At 45.8% G+C, this 22552-nt stretch overlaps 1 protein-coding gene and 1 long non-coding RNA gene across 3 annotated transcripts in view; both read right to left on the reverse strand.

Moving 5' to 3' along the window:
• The window catches only part of LOC146830254 (E3 ubiquitin-protein ligase TRIM39-like), a 420317-nt gene that overhangs the window by 77878 nt on the left and 319887 nt on the right, over nt 1-22552 (reverse strand). The window contains exons 3-5 of one of the 2 annotated variants that reach the window (XM_085604455.1): nt 17927-18157; nt 15978-16000; nt 9418-9476 (exon numbers count right to left, since the gene is read on the reverse strand). In XM_085604455.1, coding sequence (XP_085460581.1) covers nt 9418-9476; nt 15978-16000; nt 17927-18157 — 313 coding nt within the window. Of the gene's footprint in view, nt 1-9369; nt 9477-15977; nt 16001-17926; nt 18158-22552 lie in introns of both variants that reach the window. The other variant, XM_085604454.1, reaches the window with a different exon arrangement.
• LOC146830255 (uncharacterized) lies at nt 12584-15230 on the reverse strand. Its single transcript, XR_014961401.1, has 2 exons — nt 13730-15230; nt 12584-13018 (listed from the first exon to the last, which is right to left on the reverse strand). It is a non-coding gene; the product is annotated as an uncharacterized LOC146830255 (long non-coding RNA).

Raw genomic sequence — 22552 nt, forward strand, 5'->3', positions numbered from 1 at the left:
AGTGGGACCAAAGGTGTGCTTTGTGGGAGACCTGTTATACAGCGAAAGAATTTGTTTTCAACAACTGTAAGAATCGATAATACGTCAAAACCCCAGAGCTCTGCCCCATACAACACTGCACTAAGGGCCTTTGCCTCATAAACCTGGAGCACGGGCTTGACCGGCTTGGTGGATGATTTTTTATGCTCTTTGGTCAATGTTCCCCTGATCTGAGAGAGCTTCAGCGCAGAAATCTCCAGGTGTCTATTCCACTTATTGTTATCTGACACGTGGATGCCCAAATAGGCAAAGTTATTTACCTCCTCGAGGACTTGGCTATTCATTGTGAGTTTGCCTGTTCTATAGCTTGGGTGCGGGTTGAATGTCATAAGCTTGGTCTTGGTCACGTTGACCTCCAGACCATGTTTGTTACAAAAATCTTCAAAGACTTTCAAAGCCCTTTGCATGCCACTTGGAGTTTTTGATACTATAAGGGTGTCGTCGGCAAACATTAGTATTGGGATAGGGACTCCAGCCAACTTTGGAGCATCGGTACTGGTTTGAAGCATAAAATCAACTATGCCATTAATGTATAAAGAGAAGAGTGTAGGCGCCATGGCACACCCTTGGCGCACACCACGCTCTACTGGAAACTCGGGTGTTGTGTCCCCCAGGCCTCCCCACTGTATTTTGGCAAAATTAGGTTTGTGGAGCCTCCTGATTAGAGTCAGGAGTTCCATAGAAAGGCCACGTTTTGCTAGTACCCTCCACAGTTGTTCACGGGGGACAAGGTCAAAGGCTGCTCTTAGATCTACGAAGGTGACATAGAGACTGCCTTTGCCTAACGTGACTGTCTTCCAAAGCAGTTGTTCAAAGCGGAACACCTGGTCCACGGTGCTGGTAAATTTTCTGAAACCTGCTTGGAGATTAGAAAGGATCTGGTTATCTTCTATCCAGACCAGTAGCTCATTCAGTACCATCCTCCCAATAACTTTTTGAATAGTATCAATAAGGCTAATAGGCCTATAGTTTCCTGGGAGGGTTTTATCACCCTTTTTGTGAATAGGAATTATGATAGCACCCCCCCCACGATTTAGGTACCGGGGCACCTTCAGCCACAGCATTGGCCAGGAGAGCAATATACTTACTCCAGGGTATCTTATTGTTAAGAAAAAGGTCAGATGGGACTCCATCTGCCCCTGGTTCCCGCCCGGCGGCTTCACGAGCCAAAGCAGCTAAAACGTCCTTCGGACTAAAAGGGCCAGGTGAATAGAAAACATATGGGGTTGTCCTCAAGCAACTGTAGAGGGGGTCACGTGCGTATTGAGGTTTAAAGTACCCCAGCCAATCTTCTTGCGTAACATGATTTGAAGGTTTTTCGGGGGAACCACCTCTGTTCCACTTGATCACATTCCAGAACAGTCTGGTGTCCCTGGCATAGCAAGCCTCCTTCAGATCTAACCAGAAAGATTCGTCCCATCTTTTCTTTGCTTTGTCTATACACTTCTTATACGAGGACCTGGCTAGCTGAATGTGTGCCCTGTTTCCACTAGAGACAGCTAGTGAAAGAGTACTTCTAGCGCGTTTACATTCATTATCATACCACCTCAATTGCTTGCGCAGTGGCTTATTGCCCTTATTGAGTGGTTTGAGAAAAAAACCGCGCAGGCCTTCGAAGAAGGATTCATGTATTCTGGTGACTAGGTCACTGTTACCGTTGTCATTCAAAGCGTCCTCCAACCTCGAAATGGTTGCGGTAAGCTCATTGTCAATACTAGCAATGGTTGTGGGATTGGTCATTACCTGGGACCACTTTAACCTCCGTGTCATTGGACACAACACATCCACTGGAAACCATAGGTGTCTCGTCACATCTCGAATGATCTCTTCCCCACCAACTGTGGGAGACACAAATAGGATTGTGGTCGCTCTCTAATCTTATCTCGACCACCATGTCAATGAGTTTACACCACATGCTCAGTCCACAAAACACATAATCTATCCTGCTCATTGAGCGGCCATTGTCAAAGGTTGAAGCTCCCATCCTATCCCCTGGGGTCCTACCATTCAGAGCCCTTAGGCCCCTCTCGAGGCAGAGTGTATTTACCTGCACTGCTACCGAAGACCATCTTTTAATGGGAGAGAGTGAGAGTGCTGGGATGCCCCATAAACTATCCTCTTCAGGATCAAGGCCACTTTCTAGGTCAGGATCTAATAAGGGTTCGAATGTGACATTGAAGTCTCCTGCGACAATCAAGTCTCTGTTACATGATTCAGTTTCTATAAGGCTAACCAAGGTATCCAACACCCTTGACGTTTTCCCTCTTGTGCCACGGAGATATAGATTATAAATATCCAAACTACCCCCGTGGTCAAGAGTTAATCGTACTAATTGAATATCTGGGGAGCCCGTGTCAATCGTAACGGCGCTCGGGAATAAATCCTGGCGAGCCCAGATAATTAGTCCGCCCATTGGACGCCCGAACGGACCTTGGGTGGCTGGGACGTGAAAATTTAAATAACCCAACAGACACTGGGCCTCACAGGCCCATGTTTCCTGGAGGAGACCAACATCATATTTACTCATAAAACTAACCCATTCTGGTGAATCTAGTTTGGTCTTGATACCAGCTAGATTCCAAGACAACAGGGACCCTTGCTTAATAGTGGGTGGTGTCATGTGAGATGGAGCTATCTGGCCTTGTACCCTCCCCCTGATGCCCATTCTACAATTAGGCGGCGAAGGGGCCCTGGAGATTACAAGTTGTCCTATCAAATCTGGGGGGACAGCATCATATTCGGCTGTAAGTATACTTTCATTGGCCCTCGACTTCTTGGGGGATAAAACATGTGTCACAGAGTGGGTTTGTCAATAATTGGAGCCCTTGTTGTAGAAAAATTTTAAATTGTGGGCCTCTATCCCCGTTCTTGGTCCGTATGTTGGGTACTCCGTAATAAACCTTGGTAGGCGTGCATCCTCGAAATTAACGATGATACAGTCTCCCTGGGTGGTTTTAGGTTGGGGGCCTACCCATTGTACTCTTCTGACAAATAGAATCCGCCCATTAAAATGAGTAGGGATTGGTCTGTGTATATTCAGCCAATGGCTCGTTTTGTTTTTTAGTTGGTGAAAGGATTCAAATTTGCCAGTAGGGAGTTCAGGGACACCAGTTAAGATCACAACATAAGGTAGTGATTCGGGGGGAAGATGTATTTGCGTTGGGGGTGCTCTGGGCGGAGTGCCTGGGGTAGGTAACTCAATAGCTGTTCTCGTACCCACAGATTTCATAGGGTTTATAGCCGGGGCTACTTTACTTGTACAACCCTCCCGCCCGGGTAGCTGATGGATAACTGACATCCCCTCCCCCCCTTGTGACCCAGATGGCTGGCTCGTGTTTGTAAATTGTGAGGGCAGGGCTTTGCCTAGGGCTATACCTGCATCAGTTTTAACCGGGCGTTTGTCTGTTGGAGACGGCATGGGGTTTGTAGAACTTGTACCATAGTGGCAATTACTTTTACCAATGTCCCTTGTGGCCAGCTTAACAAAATTCTTAAGTGAACAAAAATTGTCCAGAATAGTTTGTTCAAGTTTGTCCACCTTTTCTGCAACTGTTTTTATCCTTTCTAGTAGGGGTAAAATTAAGGAGCGAACGGTATGTTCTAGCTGGGAAAGCATATCATTACCATTGGGCAGGGGGGGAGAGGGTGCAATTACATCTGCTGGTGTAGGACAGGCTGGAGAATTAAAAGAGTCAGAAGTCAAAGTATTACTAATAGGGTTTGAAATTTACGCCTGCCTGTCACCGTCAATTACCCCAACCCTTTTCCTTTTGTGGTGCACTGGTCTAAAAGGTTTCCCCCCTGCCCTGGTCTGTGGTCGAGTGGTTTTAGGTTTAGGTGTTACCACAGATTCCGCTGCTGAAGCCAAATCCGTCATCACTGGAGATTGTGATAACCTTCCAGGAGGTGATAGCAAATTTTCTGGAGATACAATCTCAATGTGGGAAGAGACAACCCCCCGTGTATGGTCTGTTTGTTTGCTTGGTGACTTGGCAAGTGCCAACGGGCCCAGGGAAGAACGTCTAGCCAACTTAGGATCAATAGAGAGGCGCCTTTCGGTAATAGCGATTTCTTTCTCAAGTACCGAGACAGCTCGGGTGATAAATTGGTCCATGGTGCCAGACACAGTTGAAGGGACCGCAACACGTTTCCCCATTCCAGGCATTTTTCACGCGGCAAGTGGGGTCCCACAGAAAGTAACAAGATAGCGTAAATGTCAAAAGTTATGCTGCGAGTATTCCAAACGTTCGATAAATGTACTCACTGTACAGGGGGGTGGCCCAGCCCGGCCTCTTCCGGCCCCGGACGGCCACAGACGGTCCCGCCCTTGTCCCGGGCTTCGCCCGGCACGTCCCGCGCGCGTCCCGCGACGCGGCCCTCAGCTGTTCTTAAGTGCGCCTCCTGGCGCTGGCGCTGCGTTCAATGAGCGCGCCGTCGCTAGTGCTGCCGGGAGATGGAGTCCCGGGCGGCGACGTTGACTCTGGCACGGTGTGTCTCTTGGCGGTGGCGGTAGCAGCAATGGCGTGTACCGGAGTTTTCCAGGCTGACCAGGTAGGTTTCTCAGCTCCCCCCCGCTCTGCCGCCCTCAGCTGTTCTTAAGTGCGCCTCCTGGCGCTGGCGCTGCGTTCAATGAGCGCGCCGCCGCTAGTGCTGCCGGGAGATGGAGTCCCGGGGCGGCGACGCTGACTCTGGCACGGTGTGACTCTTGGCGGTGGCGGTAGCAGCAATGGCGTGTACCGGAGTTTTCCAGGCTGACCAGGTAGGTTTCTCAGCTCCCCCCCGCTCTACCGCCCTCAGCTGTTCTTAAGTGCGCCTCCTGGCGCTGGCGCTGGCGCTGCGTTCAATGAGCGCGCCGCCGCTAGTGCTGCCGGGAGATGGAGTCCCGGGGCGGCGACGCTGACTCTGGCACGGTGTGACTCTTGGCGGTGGCGGTAGCAGCAATGGCGTGTACCGGAGTTTTCCAGGCTGACCAGGTAGGTTTCTCAGCTCCCCCCACAAGCCAATCCTTCCTGGTTCGATAACTTGCACTCTGAAGGTCACAGCAGCTCTCTGACAGCACTCACGGGTTCAGTGAACTCAGGTGCAACTCTGTGAAGAGGGTCTTGGTTGTGGGTGCTGCACTTTGGTGGTAGTAGCGGCTTGAAGACTTTGAGCTATCAATTTGCCCCAGCAGGCTTCTTCAGCTTTTGTGTCCTTGTGCTATGAACAGGAGGCCAATCAGCTGGCCCTTGGAGTCTCTGGCAATGCTGGACTCTGGAGACAACTCCTCACAGAGCAGGACATGGCAGGCACAGCCCTTCCTATGCTAGCCACCAGGTGCTGCATGCTCAGTCCATGCTGGTGCAGATTCTCTTTGCTGGTCCTTTAGTGCAGCATGGAAGTCCTCCTTTGATCCTTCTTCCAGTTGGTCGAGATCTGAGGTCTGGGTGCCAGGGGTGCCCCCTTTATGCCCTCAGGGCAGGATGCAATTGGTAGCCAAGGGGCTACCAGGTTCCCTCCCAGCTGGTGACCACTTCCTGTGCAGTGTGACATAGCTATGCCAGGATGCACCATTCTGTCCACTCCCAAGATGGCGAGGCCCCTCTCTCAGTGTTCAGACCTCAATAGCCCACCCCGAGGTGTAGCTATCTCAGGGCCACATGCCCCTGGATAAACCCGTTTGGCAACTGGTTTCCCCCTCTCTGCTTCTTTGCCAGCATGCCTACCTCAACAATGGGGCAGCCCTCCTTCCTGGTGTTAAACATTTGCCCTTCAAAGGCTGCTTCTCCTTTGAAGCCTGCCTTTTACGGCTAACACTCAAGTGGTTTCCTGCGGGAGGGAGGTAACACCTCCCCGGCCAGCAATCCCTCATTGTCCCCCCTTCCTGACATTTGTTGGCACAGCATCAGTCGAAAAACTTGGGGGTAATTATTCAAAAAGCGGCATTTCCTTACAGGACCACCCCCCACCCAGATAAAAGGTAATGAGCAACTAACTCTTGTTTTGGTGGTTCTCAACATGTAAGTGGAAGAACCTGGAAAGGACATCTGCATAGGCTTAGTCAGTCCCAAGGTCTTTGTTCTACTATGAAGTCCATACCCTGTAGGGAAATGAACCACCTAAACAACTTGTGGTTCTCTCCTCTCATCCGCATTAGCCACTTGAGGGGTTTGTGGTTGGTTCGACCCTTGAAGTGAGTCCCAAATATGGAGGGTCTTAGCTTCTTCATGGTTCAAAGCACAGCAAAGGCTTTCCTCTCAATGGCACTCAAACGCTGCTCCCCAGGAAGGAGTCGCCTACTAATGAAGACAACTGGTTGATCCTGGCCCAAATCATTTACCTGGGAAAAAACTGCACCTAGCCTATGTTCAGAGGCATCTGACAAAAAATGCTTTACTGAAGTCCGGGGCTTCAAGACAGGTGCTGTGCACAGAGCTTCTTTAAAGAATGTCAAAACCCTTCTGACACTTCAGTCCAGAGGACTTTTCTGGGGTATTTCTTGGAGATCAAGTCAGTTACTGGTGCCACTATTGTACAATACCCCTTCACAACTCTCCTGTAAGAACCCGGACAGGCATAAGACGGCTCTGACCTGGGTCTGGGTCATTGGAGGCTCCCAAGCCAGAATGGTCAGTACCTTGGGCTGGGGAGGCTGTACATGACCTCCACCAAATTGGTGGCCCAGGTGCAAAACAGAGCTCTGCCATATCTGGCATTTGCTTGCATTGTTAGTCAGACCTGCCTGTTACAAGGCCTGAAGCACTGAGGTGGACCGGGTGATCTCCCAGGTGGAGCTGAATACAGCTATATCATCTACATAAGCTGCACTGAAAGTCTCCAGTCCTGAAAGTACATGATTCACCAACATCTGGAAGGTGCCAGGGGCATTCTTCAACATGAAGTGCATCACCTTAAATTGAAAGTGTTCTTCAGGTGTGGAGAAAGCTGACTATCCCTTGGCTACAGCAGAGAGGGCTATCTGCCAATAACCTGAAGTCAAGTCAAAGGTACTGAGATATGTAGCTGCCCCAACTTATATACAAGTTCATCAGTTCTTTGAATGGGGTCAGCATCAGTCTTTGTGAACAGATTGAGGCCCTTGTAGTCCACATAGACCTTCATCTCAGGTTTCCCCCCTTTTGAGGTGGGTTTGGGTACCAGCGTCACCGGGCAGGCCATGGACTTCTGGGTGGCTCAATCAGCCTCAACATCTTGGCAACCACAGCCTTGATGTGGTCCTTGACCTGATCAGACATCCTGTAAATCTTATTTTTGACAGGCAAGCTATCATCGGTATCCATATCATGGGTAGAGCATGTTGTCAGACCTGGGGTCAGTGAAAACAGTCCAGCAAACAGCCTCAGCAAGTGATAGCAGTCCCTTTGTTGCTGTTGTGTAGATGTAGGGTAGAGAGTCACTAACACCACAGTCCCATCTTGGGCATTGGAGGATATGAGGTCTGGGAGAAGTTCACTCTCCTCTTCCTTGCCCTGTCTGTGTCCATCAATATGATGAGGTCTTCCTCTCATGGTGTAGCTTGAGCCTGTTGACATGGATAACCCCATGAGGGTTCCTGGGAGTCCCCAAGTCCACCAAGTAGGTGACTTCTCCCTTTTTTCTAAGATGGGGTATGGCCAGTCCATTTGTCCTAAGAGAGAAAGGCACCCCCTAGTTGCTTTTAGGTCCAAGAGGAGGGGGAAGTGAAAAGAGCTAATTACAAACCTCTAAACTGACCTATATTGCTTTAAGTGCGACCATAAAAGGTTCGGAAATACTGCAAACCCAACATATATATGCAACAAACAATAACAACTGCAGAGAAAATGTTATTTGTTATATTCAATCTCTGACATATGTCCTTTGAGTACAAAAAGTTTTTTTGGGTTATTTTTCTCTTTCTTTTTATAAACAATTCATATAAAAATACAGATATACAATAATCATTGTCTGTGCATGGTTGCACTTGAAGCAATATAGGTCAGTTTAGAGGTTTGTAATTAGCAGCCCATTTGTCCTGTAAGGCCCTGGGTGCTACAAGATTTAAAACCCACAACAACTGTCCTAGCTTTTATGACACCATTGAGGACCTCTGGTAAATCCGGTGCTTTTTTTTTTTTACAGAGTTTTATATAGCGCAAACTTGACCCGAAGGTATCGGGTATCAGATCGCTTTACAGAGCATCAGTTGCGTTACATGAGGACACATTCATTTTTTGTTAGGCACGGGGAGATTAAGTGATTTGCACAGAATCACAGGATGTTCAGGGACATTGCCGAGACTCAAACCCGGTTTCCCAAGTTCGAGGTCAACCACGTCGCCGTTAGGCCAACTCCTCTCCCCAAGTACTTGACTAGCTTCTTGCAGCCACCACATTTTATTTGACTTTTTCATGTATTCAGCCATCCTGGAGAGGAGGACAAGTGCATAGTCCATTATGTCCTGCTAGGTTTCCTTGAGGGGTCTCTCCCACCATCCCCTTATTCAACCTGGGTGGTCTTTCACACAGAGTAGTTCAGAAAGAGTAGCTCAAGGGCCCCTTTTTGGGGGACCTCCATGTAGGCAAAAAGTAGGCATAAGAGATGTCCCAACTCCTCCTGAGTATTTCAGGCAACCCCATGATCATGCCTTTCAGGTTTTTTTAAAATCTTTCAAGTAACCAAATCCTTTGGGGATGGTATGGGGTGGTGAACTTGTAAGTGACACCACATTCATCCCACATGGCTTTCAGATACACAGACATAAAATGTGTGCCCTCTATCTGGGATAGCCTGTTTAAAAAACCCAATCCTTGTAAAGATTCCATGGGGGGACCCTAGTCACTGCAGGGCCAGTGACTGACCTAAGGGGAATGCCTTCAGGATATCTAGTGGCATGGTCAGCTACCACTAAGATGAACCTATTTTTTGAAACTCTGGGAAGGTCCAAGGACCAACAATGTCAATCCCTACCCTCTTAAAAGGTGTCCCCACCAGTGGTAGTGGTATCAGGGGAGCCTTGGGTTTGCCTCCTGCCTTGCTAATGGCATGGCAGGTAACACAGGAACGACAAAACTCCTTTACCTTCTCAAACATCTGGGGCAGGAAGAAGTGGTTAACCAGCTTCTCCCAGGTGTTGGTCACCCCCAGATACCTAGCGAAGGGGATATCATGGCCAGGTTAAGGAGAAACTCCCTGTACTGCTGAGGGATCACCAGCACCATTCAGGATTTAGCACAGTTGCAGGGTCAGCATGTAACCCTGCACTCGTCAGTTGGGCAACCACGTTTTTACACAGTAAAAGTGGTAGTTGTAGATGTGGAGGCCTCCGTGTGCACACCAAAATATAATTACATTCAGCTCAACTTTATTCACCTTTATATTTCTTCATCTCATCTTTAAGTTTCACGATTTTCAGAATGCCTTTTTCCTTTCTTTTCTTCATCTCCTGCTCTGGCCTCTGAAACTTCACCTTCTTACACCTGGAAGGACACAAATCATTTTAGTGTTGCAAACACTGAGGCTACAGGATCTGAAAAGGAACAGCACAATTACCCTGTTATTGGAATTACAATTACAGGAGCTCCTGCAGGACAGCACTCGTTGGGTCTTGCTATACACACACACATACACACAAACTCAACACTATCAGCTCTAGGGGGCATCCAGCAGTGTCACACATTATCCCTTCTACTCTGCTCAGAACCTTGCAGGGATTAGCACATGATAATACTAGCTTCAGGGTCTCCTAGGAAACAGTGCAAACTCAGCAGGTAACACATTACATGGCACCTTTCTCTCTCTCTCCATCTATTTATCTGATTACCCTTCTAACTCTTTCTTACTCTCTCGTATCCCTTTGTGTTTCTAGCTCTCTTTGGCCCTTTCTTTCAGAAAGCTCCAGCGATCTCAAAGGTAATTGTGAACATTGCCTGTTATTACAAACACTCACATACACTAACTCTATGTGCCATGCCTTCTCAGCTTTATTTCATTTCCCCACCTTCTCCCACTTTCCCTCCGTCTCTCTCTGTGACTCTGGCAGCACAAACATAATTATCAATAATTGCTATTGCTTCGCTCACATTTTCCTTCTATCTCTGTCTCAGCATCTGAATCTTTCTCAGCTCCAGTTTGCTTATCTGCAACTACATAATACTTTATTATGTTGCTTAGTTACAGGTCTTGGGACGTCTGAGGTCCTGCACCTTGGAATCTCTGAGGTCCCGAACTTTGGACCCTGCTGCAAATTCTGTTTGTAGACATTTCATTTCAAGACTAGGACCTTTGGTTTGACTAATCCTAAATGGCTCCTTCTAAAACCTGCCAAAGATAGTTCCTTGACTTTCCTTCTATTTCCTGCTGTCGTGAACTGCCCCCATGTGCCATTCTATAAAGCATCAGAGGATTAGCCCCTCTGTTAGGATCCAAAGTGCTTTCATATTACCATATACACCAGATATTCACTCCAGGGCAGATCCACAACTGAAATGGTTCCTGCCTGTGTCTTTTTCACTTGCCTCTTCTCCACCTCTCTCTGCATTTCTCCCTCCTTCTCGTTCATTTCCTATTCAACTGCCTTTTCTCTTCTTCTACGTCTCTTTCTCTTTTCACCTATTTTCTCTCTGAATATTTTAGTCTCTATCTCTCTCTCTTTTCTCCGATGCCAGACATGGTAGTTCTTGATCACTTCCAGAGGTCTGAAGATTGATTTAATGCTGACCCCTGCGGATGCTGTGGCTGAAGGGAAGTTATTGAGAAATTAAGAAAGGTTTCTTTCCACCAAAAGCAGATCTGTGGAACAGATTTGGGTTTCTGAGAACTGGATGAGCCCTTTGAGGACTGGAGAGGTATTACTAAAGAATGATCCAAAATAACAGTAGGCACACATTAAAAAAGTATTCAGAGGAATTAATATCCACATTGAGGGACCTGCATTTGACCATCAGGGGAACAGTGCAGAAACTATAAAATGTAGTTTTTGTAATGGCCATTGGAATTATTTATACCTGTATTTTGGCCAAATGCATGAGATTGTGACTCCGAGACAGATACAAGTCCCTTTCCGTGCTGAGTGCTACGTTCACTAGCCCAGAGCAGTATCTCCAAGTGCCATTTCTTCATGTGCAGCTTTTTGCCACTGAATGATACTGGCATATGCCATGCCCATTTTAGGTTCTTTTATTTCAACAACTGCTGCACTTCAAAACCATTCCCACACACTTCTCTTTTTTATAAACCTTTTACTTTTGCTGCCCTCACTGGGGCTGAAACTGATGGCTTGAGGTGCAGTGCATTACACATGTGTCAGGTGAACATTTCACCATAAGAGAAGAGGTTTCTTTCAATTTTAATAATGCTTTAAAGCTTTTCCGCTTGGAAAGCCCTCGTTTTAAACACACGCGGGTGACACGAATTTCGGCACAACCTTCTGAACATAAAGCACCTGTGGGGAATGTACCATTATGCATAACCCTCCGAATTTGAAATATGCCTAAATACCAAATGTATTATAATATTGTAACTCACCAACCACATAACTTTGCATCAGTTTGAACAAGCGTACACGTCTCTCTACTATACCCGTCATTATCTGAGAATTATCAGGCACATGCATCAAAAAGAGAGTTTGCGAGTCCTTATTTGCGAATTTTAAGGAATCGCAAATAAAGACTCGCAAAACACGATGCAACAAAAACATTGCGAGAATATTGCGAATCGCTAAAAATCGCTAAATAAATTGCGATTTCGGCATTTGCGAACTCGCTATTAGCGATTTCGCAATTAGCGAAATCGCTAATACCGAAGTCGCTTTTTGATGCATCCTGATGACATCACAACCAGGAAGTGAGCAGCACCAGCCTCATTTCCAGTGCACAGTGTCAGGGAGAGGAGGGAGCTGGCTCTGGGAGCAGAACAGGAGTGTGACAGAGACAGAAGAAAAACTTGTGATATCAAATGGAAGCCTCACAAACAGCAGAGGAGAGCCAAACAGGCAGGAAACGCAAAATTAAATTTGCAGAAAAAGAAATTGACACCCTCATTGAGGGAGTAGTCCACAGCCATGACAAGCTGTTTGGAAAGGCATCATTGAAAGTGGCAGAGCAGGAGAAAAGGAAAATCTGGCTCCGGATCCAAAACAGGGTCAATGCCATTGGGGTGACACACCGCACCATTGAAGAACTCAAAAAACGATGGTACGACTTGCGCAGTCGGGCTAAGGTGCGCATAGCTGACCGCCTGAAGGAGGCAAAGAAGACAGGAGGGGGAACACCAACAGACACTGGGAACACTCCCATGGAGGACTTGATTGAATCCACCATCCAGCCAGAAGCTGTTGTTGGTGTGACCCAGCTGGACACGTCCGGAGCAGCAAACACATCTGAAGGTAAGATGAATGTATGTTTTCTTAGTGTTACAAAATGTAAAGGTAGAACTCGACCATAGCACAGCCCAAGTGCAGACCCTGAACATCCAGTACACAATGCATTCAGTAGGTGAGGGGCATTATGGGAGATGTAGTCAGGTCAAGCAGTTAAAATGTCAAATCTCAGAGTAACAACCCAAAAAAGCTGAATAGAGTATAAAATCATTTACAAAGGCAGAAATTTATTACTGTGCAATTAATATCACAGACATGAAATAATACAGTGTTGCACTGTTTCACCTCACAGATGCACAACGTGTAGAAGATGTGGATAGCGATTCCCCAGACATGCAGGACACCAGCGCAGGTGAACAGATGGACACACCTGTGGTGCAAATAAATCCCTCACGTCCAACAAAGTCACGCAGGGCTACTGTTCCATCCCTAGTCACCATGGAGTGTGAAGATGATGAGGCTGATGCAACACCAGGTGGCAGCCATGGCCAGACAACTTCCATCACACAAACACAACCACAGGTCCCCAGAACTAATCACAGAGCCCGGCGTAGGAGAGGAAGAGCACTCAGGACACAGCAGGAGGAGCAACCAAGTGATGTCTGGGGTGGTCTTGAGGGACAGATGCTCCGTATGCAGCGCCTGCAGACAAAAAACACACGATTAGTACAATTGCAAGTTGGCAAGATGGCTAGCAACATAGCAGTACTGTCAGAAAGTGTGCAGCAACTGAGCAAGGTGATGCATGAGGGAAATGTATCCCAGAAGAGACAGCATCGTCAACTAATGCTGCAATTGAAAATGTTTGCTAAATCAAACAATAGATTGGCCACGACAACTGCACTGCTGGCACGTAGGTCTGTGACCATGCAAACTGAAATGTGCCATTGGAGCGGCGATGTGGCTAAAGCACTGGACCAGGTCACAAATGCAGTTGATTTGCTAAATGCTTCCACAATTGCGGCCAACAATTCCACGCCCGAAGAGGGTAGTGAGGGTGGCTCAAGCCTAAGTAGTGTGGCAGTTCCAGTCCGCACTGCAGGAAGACGCAACACACGCAGCAGTACCCCCGCCGCTTCCAACATAACGGATGACAATGCTGGGTCTGACAGGCGTCTGGGTGTTCGTGGGAAAAAGCGCTAGACTGGCATGTACAAGTGCATTCCACTATGGTGACGTAACCATTTATTTGGATTTGACTTTTCACAGAGTGACAAGTGAATTGACATTTGCAAACCACTTATGTCCATTGCACTGGTCAGATTACAAGTGTGCTTGAACACTCATGGCAATTTTATTTAATTAAAGAATACTCTGATAGCAATAGTCAGTTTCTGTGTCATCATTACTCACCTCAGAAATAATTTTGTGTGATGTCAAATCTTCTCCTACGCCCTTCTGCTGCGCCTGCCCCTTGTGCTGCATGGTGTTGTGGCACTTGCTGGTTCCCATCCTCCGAATCGCTGTCAGACAACTCGATGTCCATTCCTCCCCTTGTCGCTATGTTGTGCAGCATGGCACATGCCGCTACTATCTTGCAGCATTGTTCAGGGTTGTACTTCAGTGCTCCACCGGTCTTATGTAGACATCTGAATCGGCTCTTCAACAGCCCAAATGTGCGCTCTATGATGTTCCTTGTCGAAATATGTGCTGCATTGTACCTCTGTTGATTGGCAGTTGTGGGATTGAGGTAAGGCGTCATTAGGTAATTACGCAAGGCGTATGCGCTGTCACCTACATGTAATGGAGCAAAGAGTCAGTGGCAGCTTCACATTGACATACGTACAATGACAGTGATAAACTATAACACATATTTACCAAGCAGATGTCCCTCTCCAAATTCTCCCCTGACAAGACGGGTGTGTATGCCACTTTGCCTGAAGATATAAGAGTCATGTGCACTCCCTGGAAATTGCGCAACAATGTCAGTGATAATGTTTTTGGCATTGCAAACAACCTGAATATTGAGGGAATGGTAAGATTTCCTATTTCTATATATATATTCCTGTGTTGCAGGGGGACATATTGCAACGTGGGTGCAATCAATACAACCCAAAACATGTGGGAAACGAGCTATCTGGTAGAACTCCTGTTTGGTTTTTGCAAGGTCAAGCGCGGTGGTAGGGAACTTGATATGAGACCCGATCACGGCCATCATGGCATCAAGGAATGCTTTCAATATTCTTGAAAGTGCGCTTTGTGACACACCTCCCGCAACAGCAATGACCCCCTGAAAACTGCCTGACGCCAGAAGGTGTAGGCAACATAGGACCTGCACATGCGTTGGGATGGCATTGGTCCTACGTGTCTGTCGTTGCATTATGGGGTCCAATTCATTGATTAGGTCATGGATCATTGCTGCATTGAGCCTATACTTGTCGTATATCTCATCCTCTTGCTGGCCTAGCAAAGTTATGCGGACTCTGAAGATGCGCTCATTCATTCGCCTCCGTCTCTGTGCGGCAGCCTGCAGCCTCATCCTCCTCGCCATCAGGTAAATCCCTGCCATTGTGAACAGTGCTGGCTCATTCTGGGTGTGTTTAAATGGGTTTCAGTTGGTTTTCACCTGTCTGTGATTTGCACTCATGATTACCACCTGGTTGTGATCCTTCTTATTTAGCGATCGCTAATTTGCGATTTTCATGGAAATCGCTATTTGCGATTTGTCATGCATACATTTTGCGATTCGTTGTTTGCGATTCGGTAATTGGGACACGCTAATACCGATTCGCTATTTGATTCGCAGAATGTTTTGCGATTCCTTATATTTGCGAAAAAATGGATTTTCGCAAATATACAGTTGATGCATTTCAACACTGACTTTTGCGATCGCAAACGGCCTATTTTTGCGATTCGCACCCTTTGCGATCGCAAAAAGGTTTGATGCATGTGCCTGTATGTGCTTTCATATAGCTGCTAATTGCCCAGGAAACCTTTGAAAATTGGTTCCACTTGAATTTTTATTAGCACTTTAACTCTGGGTACTAGGGCCACTTGCAGTCAGAATGCACCTGCAAAAACCTTACTATGCTCTCTTACCTAGGGCACAACATTAGGGTCTTTGCCCTCTAATGCCCTGCACAGGCGCCTTACTAAAGGATGAGACAGGGTTAGGAGAGGACGTGGGTTTTAGACAATTCCAATGATGTTTCAAAGCACTAGAGGGACATTTGAGGATTGACAGTGGTGTCGCAAAGTGTTGAAGGAGGTTTCAAGTACTCTGTGATTGTGGAAAACTTAAGGTAGTTTCTGTGGACAAAGGTACTTTTTGTGGACACAAGAGAGTTTCCCTGATTCAGGGGGTAATGTAATAAAAGTAAGAGTTTGAGGAATCTCAATGTCATTTAAAAAAAATTCAATTCATGTTTCTTAGAATGAAAGGGAGTTTTAAAGACTGTGGATGTTTTCAGAACACACCAGGGGGCCTCAACACTGTTTGTAAGGTAGGAGAGTAGTTATGAGGTGATCTACATATAATAATTGCATGAGGTGGTATTGCTCTGTAGCAGAGTGGATCTGTGTGAGCTCAGTGCTGACATTTCCACACTGCAGCCAGACCTGCTCCTTACACACTGATGGGAGGACAATAAACCAGCCTTACCTGTCCAGGGTGCTTCTGACATCCTGCAAAACAAAAGAAGGACATCAGTTTCCACAACGAGTTTAAATTATTGCTGAAGTTTAGGTATTGATTGTACAATTCAAGTTATTGTAATCCCACATGCAAGTATATAATCCAAGGGGACACTGGGGTGCCGATCTCGCACCTCAACACACACAGTCTGTGGTATTCTAAATAGGGTCACATGAAACAGCACAGTTTGTGATATCCATAATGGGCCCACAAGGCAACAGAGCTTATAAATTCTGAATGAGGGCGTATGACAGTACAGTCTGATATATTCTGAATGCATAATGTATTATATATATTACAGTCACTCAATCCTGAGATCAGGTGGCATATCCTGCTAAAACCCCTGCAGCAGTAAAAATAATTGGTGATAAACCAGAGAAACAACTAGTGTCCATACTCACAGTATTCCACGCCAAACTACTTCTAACGATCTTATAGGGAATTACATTTTCGCCTGTAAATAAACAAGTATTTTGGATGAAGCCCAGGATAAGACTCTTAAAACATCTGCCCACACAAGCTGCAGCACTAGAACTGGGTATAACCCGTACTCAGGAAGAAGCACCGCTGTCTCCTATCCAGGGTGTTTTCATTCAAAACCGGAGGCTCTTAATTCTCTCTAAGAATTGGTGACACTTGAACTGGAACAGCCTCAGTCATTAAATTATGTTCTATGTAAAAGATTGGACTTCTCTCTGAATTTTTCAGTTTGAAGATCAAATTATGAAATGAATGGACTGCCATAATTCAGGTTAGGATAGGAAATCTATAAGACCACGAGCCCTGGAGCTTAATTACAATTTGGATAAACAGCACTGAACCTGATTAAAAAGCATGAAACCTGCTGTTGATACGGCTGTACCAAAGTATGCAGCCGTGTTTCACAATGTGACCGGTCTACGAGAGACTCAACGCGTGTGTTTGCAACGCGTGCAGTTACATCGCGGTTTTTACAACGAACGCGATGTAACCACGCGATGCTATTACAACGCAAGTCTTTACATCGACTTGCGGAGATGGCGTGCTAACATTAGAAAAGCGTAATTTACTATTCCAACTCCAGTCCACTTAACAGTAGGGAAGGTGTTGGGATAGTAAACTACACTATTTGTAATGTTAGCACGCCATCTAGCGCAAGTCGATGTAAAGACTTGCGTTGTAATGGCATCGCGTGGTTACATCGCGTTCGTTGTAAAATCCGCGATGTAACTGCACGCGTTGTCAAAGTCTCGTTGTAAAGGTTGTTTCCCGCGCACACATGGCTTGTCGTTAAATGTAAATAAGGGAAGGTGGGACGGTGCTAGCAGGATTGACCAAAACTACACACACTGTAGTAATTATATTCAGTCTCAACCAGTTAATAAAACTAACCAGTGCTCACTCCATTTATTTAGGTTCCATTGATAAGAGCATTTATAAGAAATGTATTACATTTGTTAATATCCTGATATTTCAGCTTACGAATAAAACTGAAATGTATTTATATTTTATACTGTTTTAAGGATGTTAATTGTTGACCTTCATAGGAGATTGTTACCAATAAAAAAAAAATCTATAACCACATTCTGAATGAGGTCACGTGACACAGCACAGTGTGATTTTCTGAATGGGATCGTTTGATGTAGTACAGCTTGTTCCTTATACTGTGCTGGGCTGTCATTATACAAATAGATTTCTCTGTACTGAATCAGACTGCACAGTATGTTGGGCTGTCATAGCAGTAGGATTTGCCATTAGTTTAACTCGTCTGTATATTTTGTTGAGTTGTCAAAATACAGGAGGTCAGTGTAAAGGAGGTCAGTGTAAATTAACCCTGTCTGTTGATCATGCATGTTCTCCACTTACATTCAACACCTCACACACCGTATGAATGCAGCACTTCTGTATTATCTTGTATTTACCCAGCGGTGTCTCACCTTCAGGAGTTCCAACGCTGGCTCCTTGCATTTCTTCTCTAGATCTGTTATCAGGGCATTAAGAGAGGCGATTCGATTGGACAGTTTGGAGATATTTGCATGTTCTACCCTGGTAATTGTCTTCTCCACCTCCTCCAGTCTCTGGTGCAGTGTCTGCTCTTCATCTCTCAGGCGCTGGTGCAGCTCTTCCATCTCAGACGCAATTTTCTGCTTCTCAGCTCTCAGCTTGTTCTGTCAGCATCAAGGAAATGATGGTTAGATTCTGGGAAGATACCAATGAGCACCGCCATCTTTAGTGTGCAGGCGGGGGGAGGTGATGGGTTCACAAGGAGTTCTAACAGAAACCAACAAAACTATGATTGTTGCCATATTTAGGGGCGCAGGCGGTGCTAAGCTAAAGCTAAGCAAAAAGAAAAAGGTGTTTTTTCAGCTGCACACTCTTGCTGCCTTCCCTTCTACTGTCTTAGTTCTGTGCTCCCAGCAACCTAGCACCTCACTTTGTTGTGCACTGTCCACCCACCTCCCCCACTGGGCTGTGCACTGCCCATCAGCACAGACCCCACAAACCCCTACTGAGGCTGCACGGCCCACCTAACTCCCGCACTGAGCAGTGCACTGCCCATCAGCACAGACCCCACAGACCCCTACTGTAGGTGCATGGTCCACCTAACTCCCCCAATGAGCTGTGCACTGTCCATCAGCACAGACCCCTACTGAGCTGTATAATACCCAAGCACATAGACCGCCCACTGAGCTGTACACTGCCAACCCAAAAAGTCTCCATAGCCCTCAAAGGAGCTGTTCATTGCACATCCACACAGACCCCCACTGAGCTGTGCACATCTCTGATAGCTCCCCAATGAGCTGTGCATTTCTCACTCACATTGACCCCATGAGCCGTGCAGTATCCAATTCAATTCAAAAAAAATATTTGGCTTATTGATATAAAACCATAAAAGTATACATTGTACATCATAATCACAAAATAGATTATATACAGTTCATTTGATACACACATTAAAAGAAATGAACATTCCCCTTGGAAGCATCATAGATTCAGATTATATTAACCAGAAGAAAAACAAAAAGATTTGTTATGGGATTCAGTAACCAATGCCATTCGCATGTATCCAGCCTTTCCCAGTTTCCAAGCAAGAGGTCCTTGAAGACCTGATACTGGCTCAATAACAAGGGAATATCGTGTTATTCTGGTTACTCGTAGTTCAAGGCCTCAAGATATTCAAATTGTTTACTTCTTCGTATGGCCATTGTGATATAAGGTATGACTGATAGGCAGATATCACTTTTTCACTTTTTTCCAGAGAACATAAATAATTAAAAGTATCCGGATAAAAAACATATTTACCTGTTTTAAAAAGGGGGGCTAAAAACCGTTTACTAAGATCTTTATAAGAAGTGTAAAATAAAAGTGCATTGTGCTCTGTCGTGATTTACCATCACATGGACAGTTTGGGAGGTTTTTAGACCATGCTCCACTTTTTAGGAAGGCATGGAGTATGTCTAAGCGTAATCTAGTGAGATAGACTCTTTGTTGGCTGTTTTTAATGATCTTCAGGTAGTTAGGCTGACCCTTGCAGGTAGCTAGCTACCTTAGATTTTTTACTCTTTTGATTCTCTCTCCTTTTTTCTTTGTTCCATAAGTATAGTCCTGACTTCTTTTTTGGAATAAGTAAGAATGTTGGCTTTATCTATTACACCTATGTCAGGGGTCAATTTTTTTCAGGGAGGTATGTAGATGGAAAAGTCAATTGTTTTTTTCTTCAGGCATCTAGAGTAAGACAATCTTGAATGATATCCTTTGTGAACTATGTCCCTGTTTTGCTCCATAAGCGGTTACACAAAATAATAGGTCTCATATATAGATCATCTTCCAAAAAAGGGACAACCAATTCCTTATGTAAGATGTAAGTAGCGCTAGATTTGGGTATTGCCACTAAGCGCATCAAAAACACATTTCCTAGTGTCTGCAGCTTTGCGCAGTTATTATAACACCACAGGGGTGCACCATAACCAGCACTTGGTAGGCATTCCATTCTGTAAAGTGTCAACATGTCTCTAATCGGTTTTTGGCCTATTTTATTAGAAAATCTAAAAATCAATTCTATCACTGCACTATCCATCCACACAGAACTTTATGGGGCCACCACACAACCCTCCACTGAGCTGGGCACTGGCCACCCACATAGCCCTCCACTGAGCTGTGTACTAGCCAGCCACAAAGAACCTGATTAAGCTGCACCGTTACACCTACACAGCTCCCACTGAGCTGTGCACTGTCTTCCAATCTTGATCACTGAACTGGCCACTGCTCACCCACCAAACTCCACACACAAACCGCACAGTGAGCTGTGCACTGCCCACCCAACAAGAGCCTGACTGAGCTGTGCACTATCCACCCAGGCAGCCCTCCACTGAGCTGTGCACTTCCCACTCACACAGCCCTCTACTGAGCTGCGTACTACCCACCCACAAAGCCTTCCACTGAGGTGTGCACTGCACACCCATATTTCCAATGAGCAGTACACGACCCACCCACACAGAACCTTACAAGGCTTTACATTGCCCATACACACCCCAAACACCACCTGCTGCATTGAGTTGTTCATTACCCACACACAGCTCGCCACTGAGCTCTGTACTTTCCACCCACAACACTTCCCCTACTGAGCTGTGCGCTGGTCATCCATACAACCCCCATTGAGCTGTGCACTGCTCAAGCCCTCAGTTCCGCAGTCAATCATCTCTTAGGCAGATGATACACAGCTGCTTCTTTCATTCAAGGAGAAAGAGGTGGGGCATTAACTGCATTTAAGGGATGCCTGAGGGATGTCGGCAAATGGACGAATGTGAGTTGCCGCAAGTTAAACACTGATAAAACGGAGAGTCTCTTCTTTGGAGCTAACCATCAGCCTAACGTCCTCAACTGGTCGCCCCCAAAGCCTGGCTAACTGCCCTCCCCTGCAACAGCGGTAAGAAATCTGGGGGTCAAACTTGATTTTAACTTTTTGTTTGATCCTCAGTGCAGATCTGTATTGACCAACTGTTTCTTGACATTAAAATCTGTTTTGGAAGATGATTCATTTGAACCCGATGGAGAGCCGCAAATCTGTTATCCATGAACAGGTAACAGCAAAACCTCACTATGCAAACAGCCTGTATTTGGGTTTGCCAGCTTACCTGCATCACCTCTTACAGATCATCCAGAATGTGGCAGTCCAGTTGATCTTGAAGTTATCTGCCCATGCCTCTGTCATGGCTTTCCTGCGCAACCTTCATTGGCTGCCCATTGCTAGATGCATTCAATTTAAAGCCCTAACACTCGCCTAGAGAGCATTTGAGCATAAAGGCCCTGGTTATCTGGGGAAGAGATTAATTCCCTATCATCAGACGAGAGCCACCTGGTCCAACGAGCAAACACTTTTATTTGTCCCGAGAACCAAAAAGACAAGAAGAGGTGGACGTTCCTCTTCTTTCCTGACTGCCAAACTCTGGAACTCCTTACCGCCAAGTCCTTGCTTCACACCCTCTGAACCTACCTTCCACAAATTGTTGAAAACATACCTGTTTGATAAGTAGGCTCCCTGTTAGGGCGCAAACTAATCCTTCAGCACACCTCAGTACTGCTAGCGCCAGGACGTCTCCTCGGAGGCAGCCATGAGCTTTTTATATTTTATTGTATTGTATTGTAATCTGCCCACTGAGGCATGCACTGCTCACCCACATGGACCAAGACTGAGCTGCGCACTGTCTATCCGCAAAGCCCCCCACTGAGCTGAACAGGATTAGGCTTATAAAACCTCTTGCAATGAAACTCATCTACACATAATGGTGACATCCTTAATTCCGAATACTAGACCTTTTGAGATTCAAACCCATCATAGAAACTTAGAGAGTCTTCGTAATTTACAGTGTGAGAACAGTCACAACTGCTTTCCTCAGTACGTCTTCTTCATTACTTATATCCCTCAGTCCAAGAACACACTTGCTGATGGAATGTCACACAGATATCCAATCACCTTTGCTCTAGCAATCATTCAACCATCATCAAATAACTGGTGTTGTACAAACATTTGTACAAGTGCGTCTCCAGCATTCTCACTTAGATCTTAAGGTTCTTAAACACTTAACTGAATCACTGATATGTATTTCCAACAACATCCTCTATTATTCCTACCAAGGAACTTCAGGAAGAGGTTTTGTGAATGTGTAATGTGCCATAGAGGATCTACAGCCACTCTCTTGTTAGTACTGCGATCCTTCTGGTGGCCATCCTTAAAAAAGGATGCTGAGCAGTATTTTCTGGTTTGCCAGACTTTGCACTCAAAGAAAATTAATGCATTCCAAGCCATTTAAATCTAAGCCTGGACCTCCTGGACCATGGCATAGAATGCCACTTGCTTTTAGCCTTACATTTTGAACTTCAGGAGGATATGTATTTATTATAATCATCGTTGAGTCCTTTTCCTATATAGCTCATTTTTCTCCTCTTAAACATACCAATGCTTCCACCATGGCCAAACATCTTCTAACGGATATGGATTGAGTATATGGGCTCTGGGGAAAAGTTCATGGCTTGAAAAATCTGTCAGAAAAATAAAAAATTGT

The sequence above is a fragment of the Triturus cristatus genome, chromosome 5_1, assembly GCF_964204655.1.
Source record: "Triturus cristatus chromosome 5_1, aTriCri1.1, whole genome shotgun sequence".
In the NCBI taxonomy this organism is placed as follows: Eukaryota; Metazoa; Chordata; class Amphibia; order Caudata; family Salamandridae; genus Triturus; species Triturus cristatus.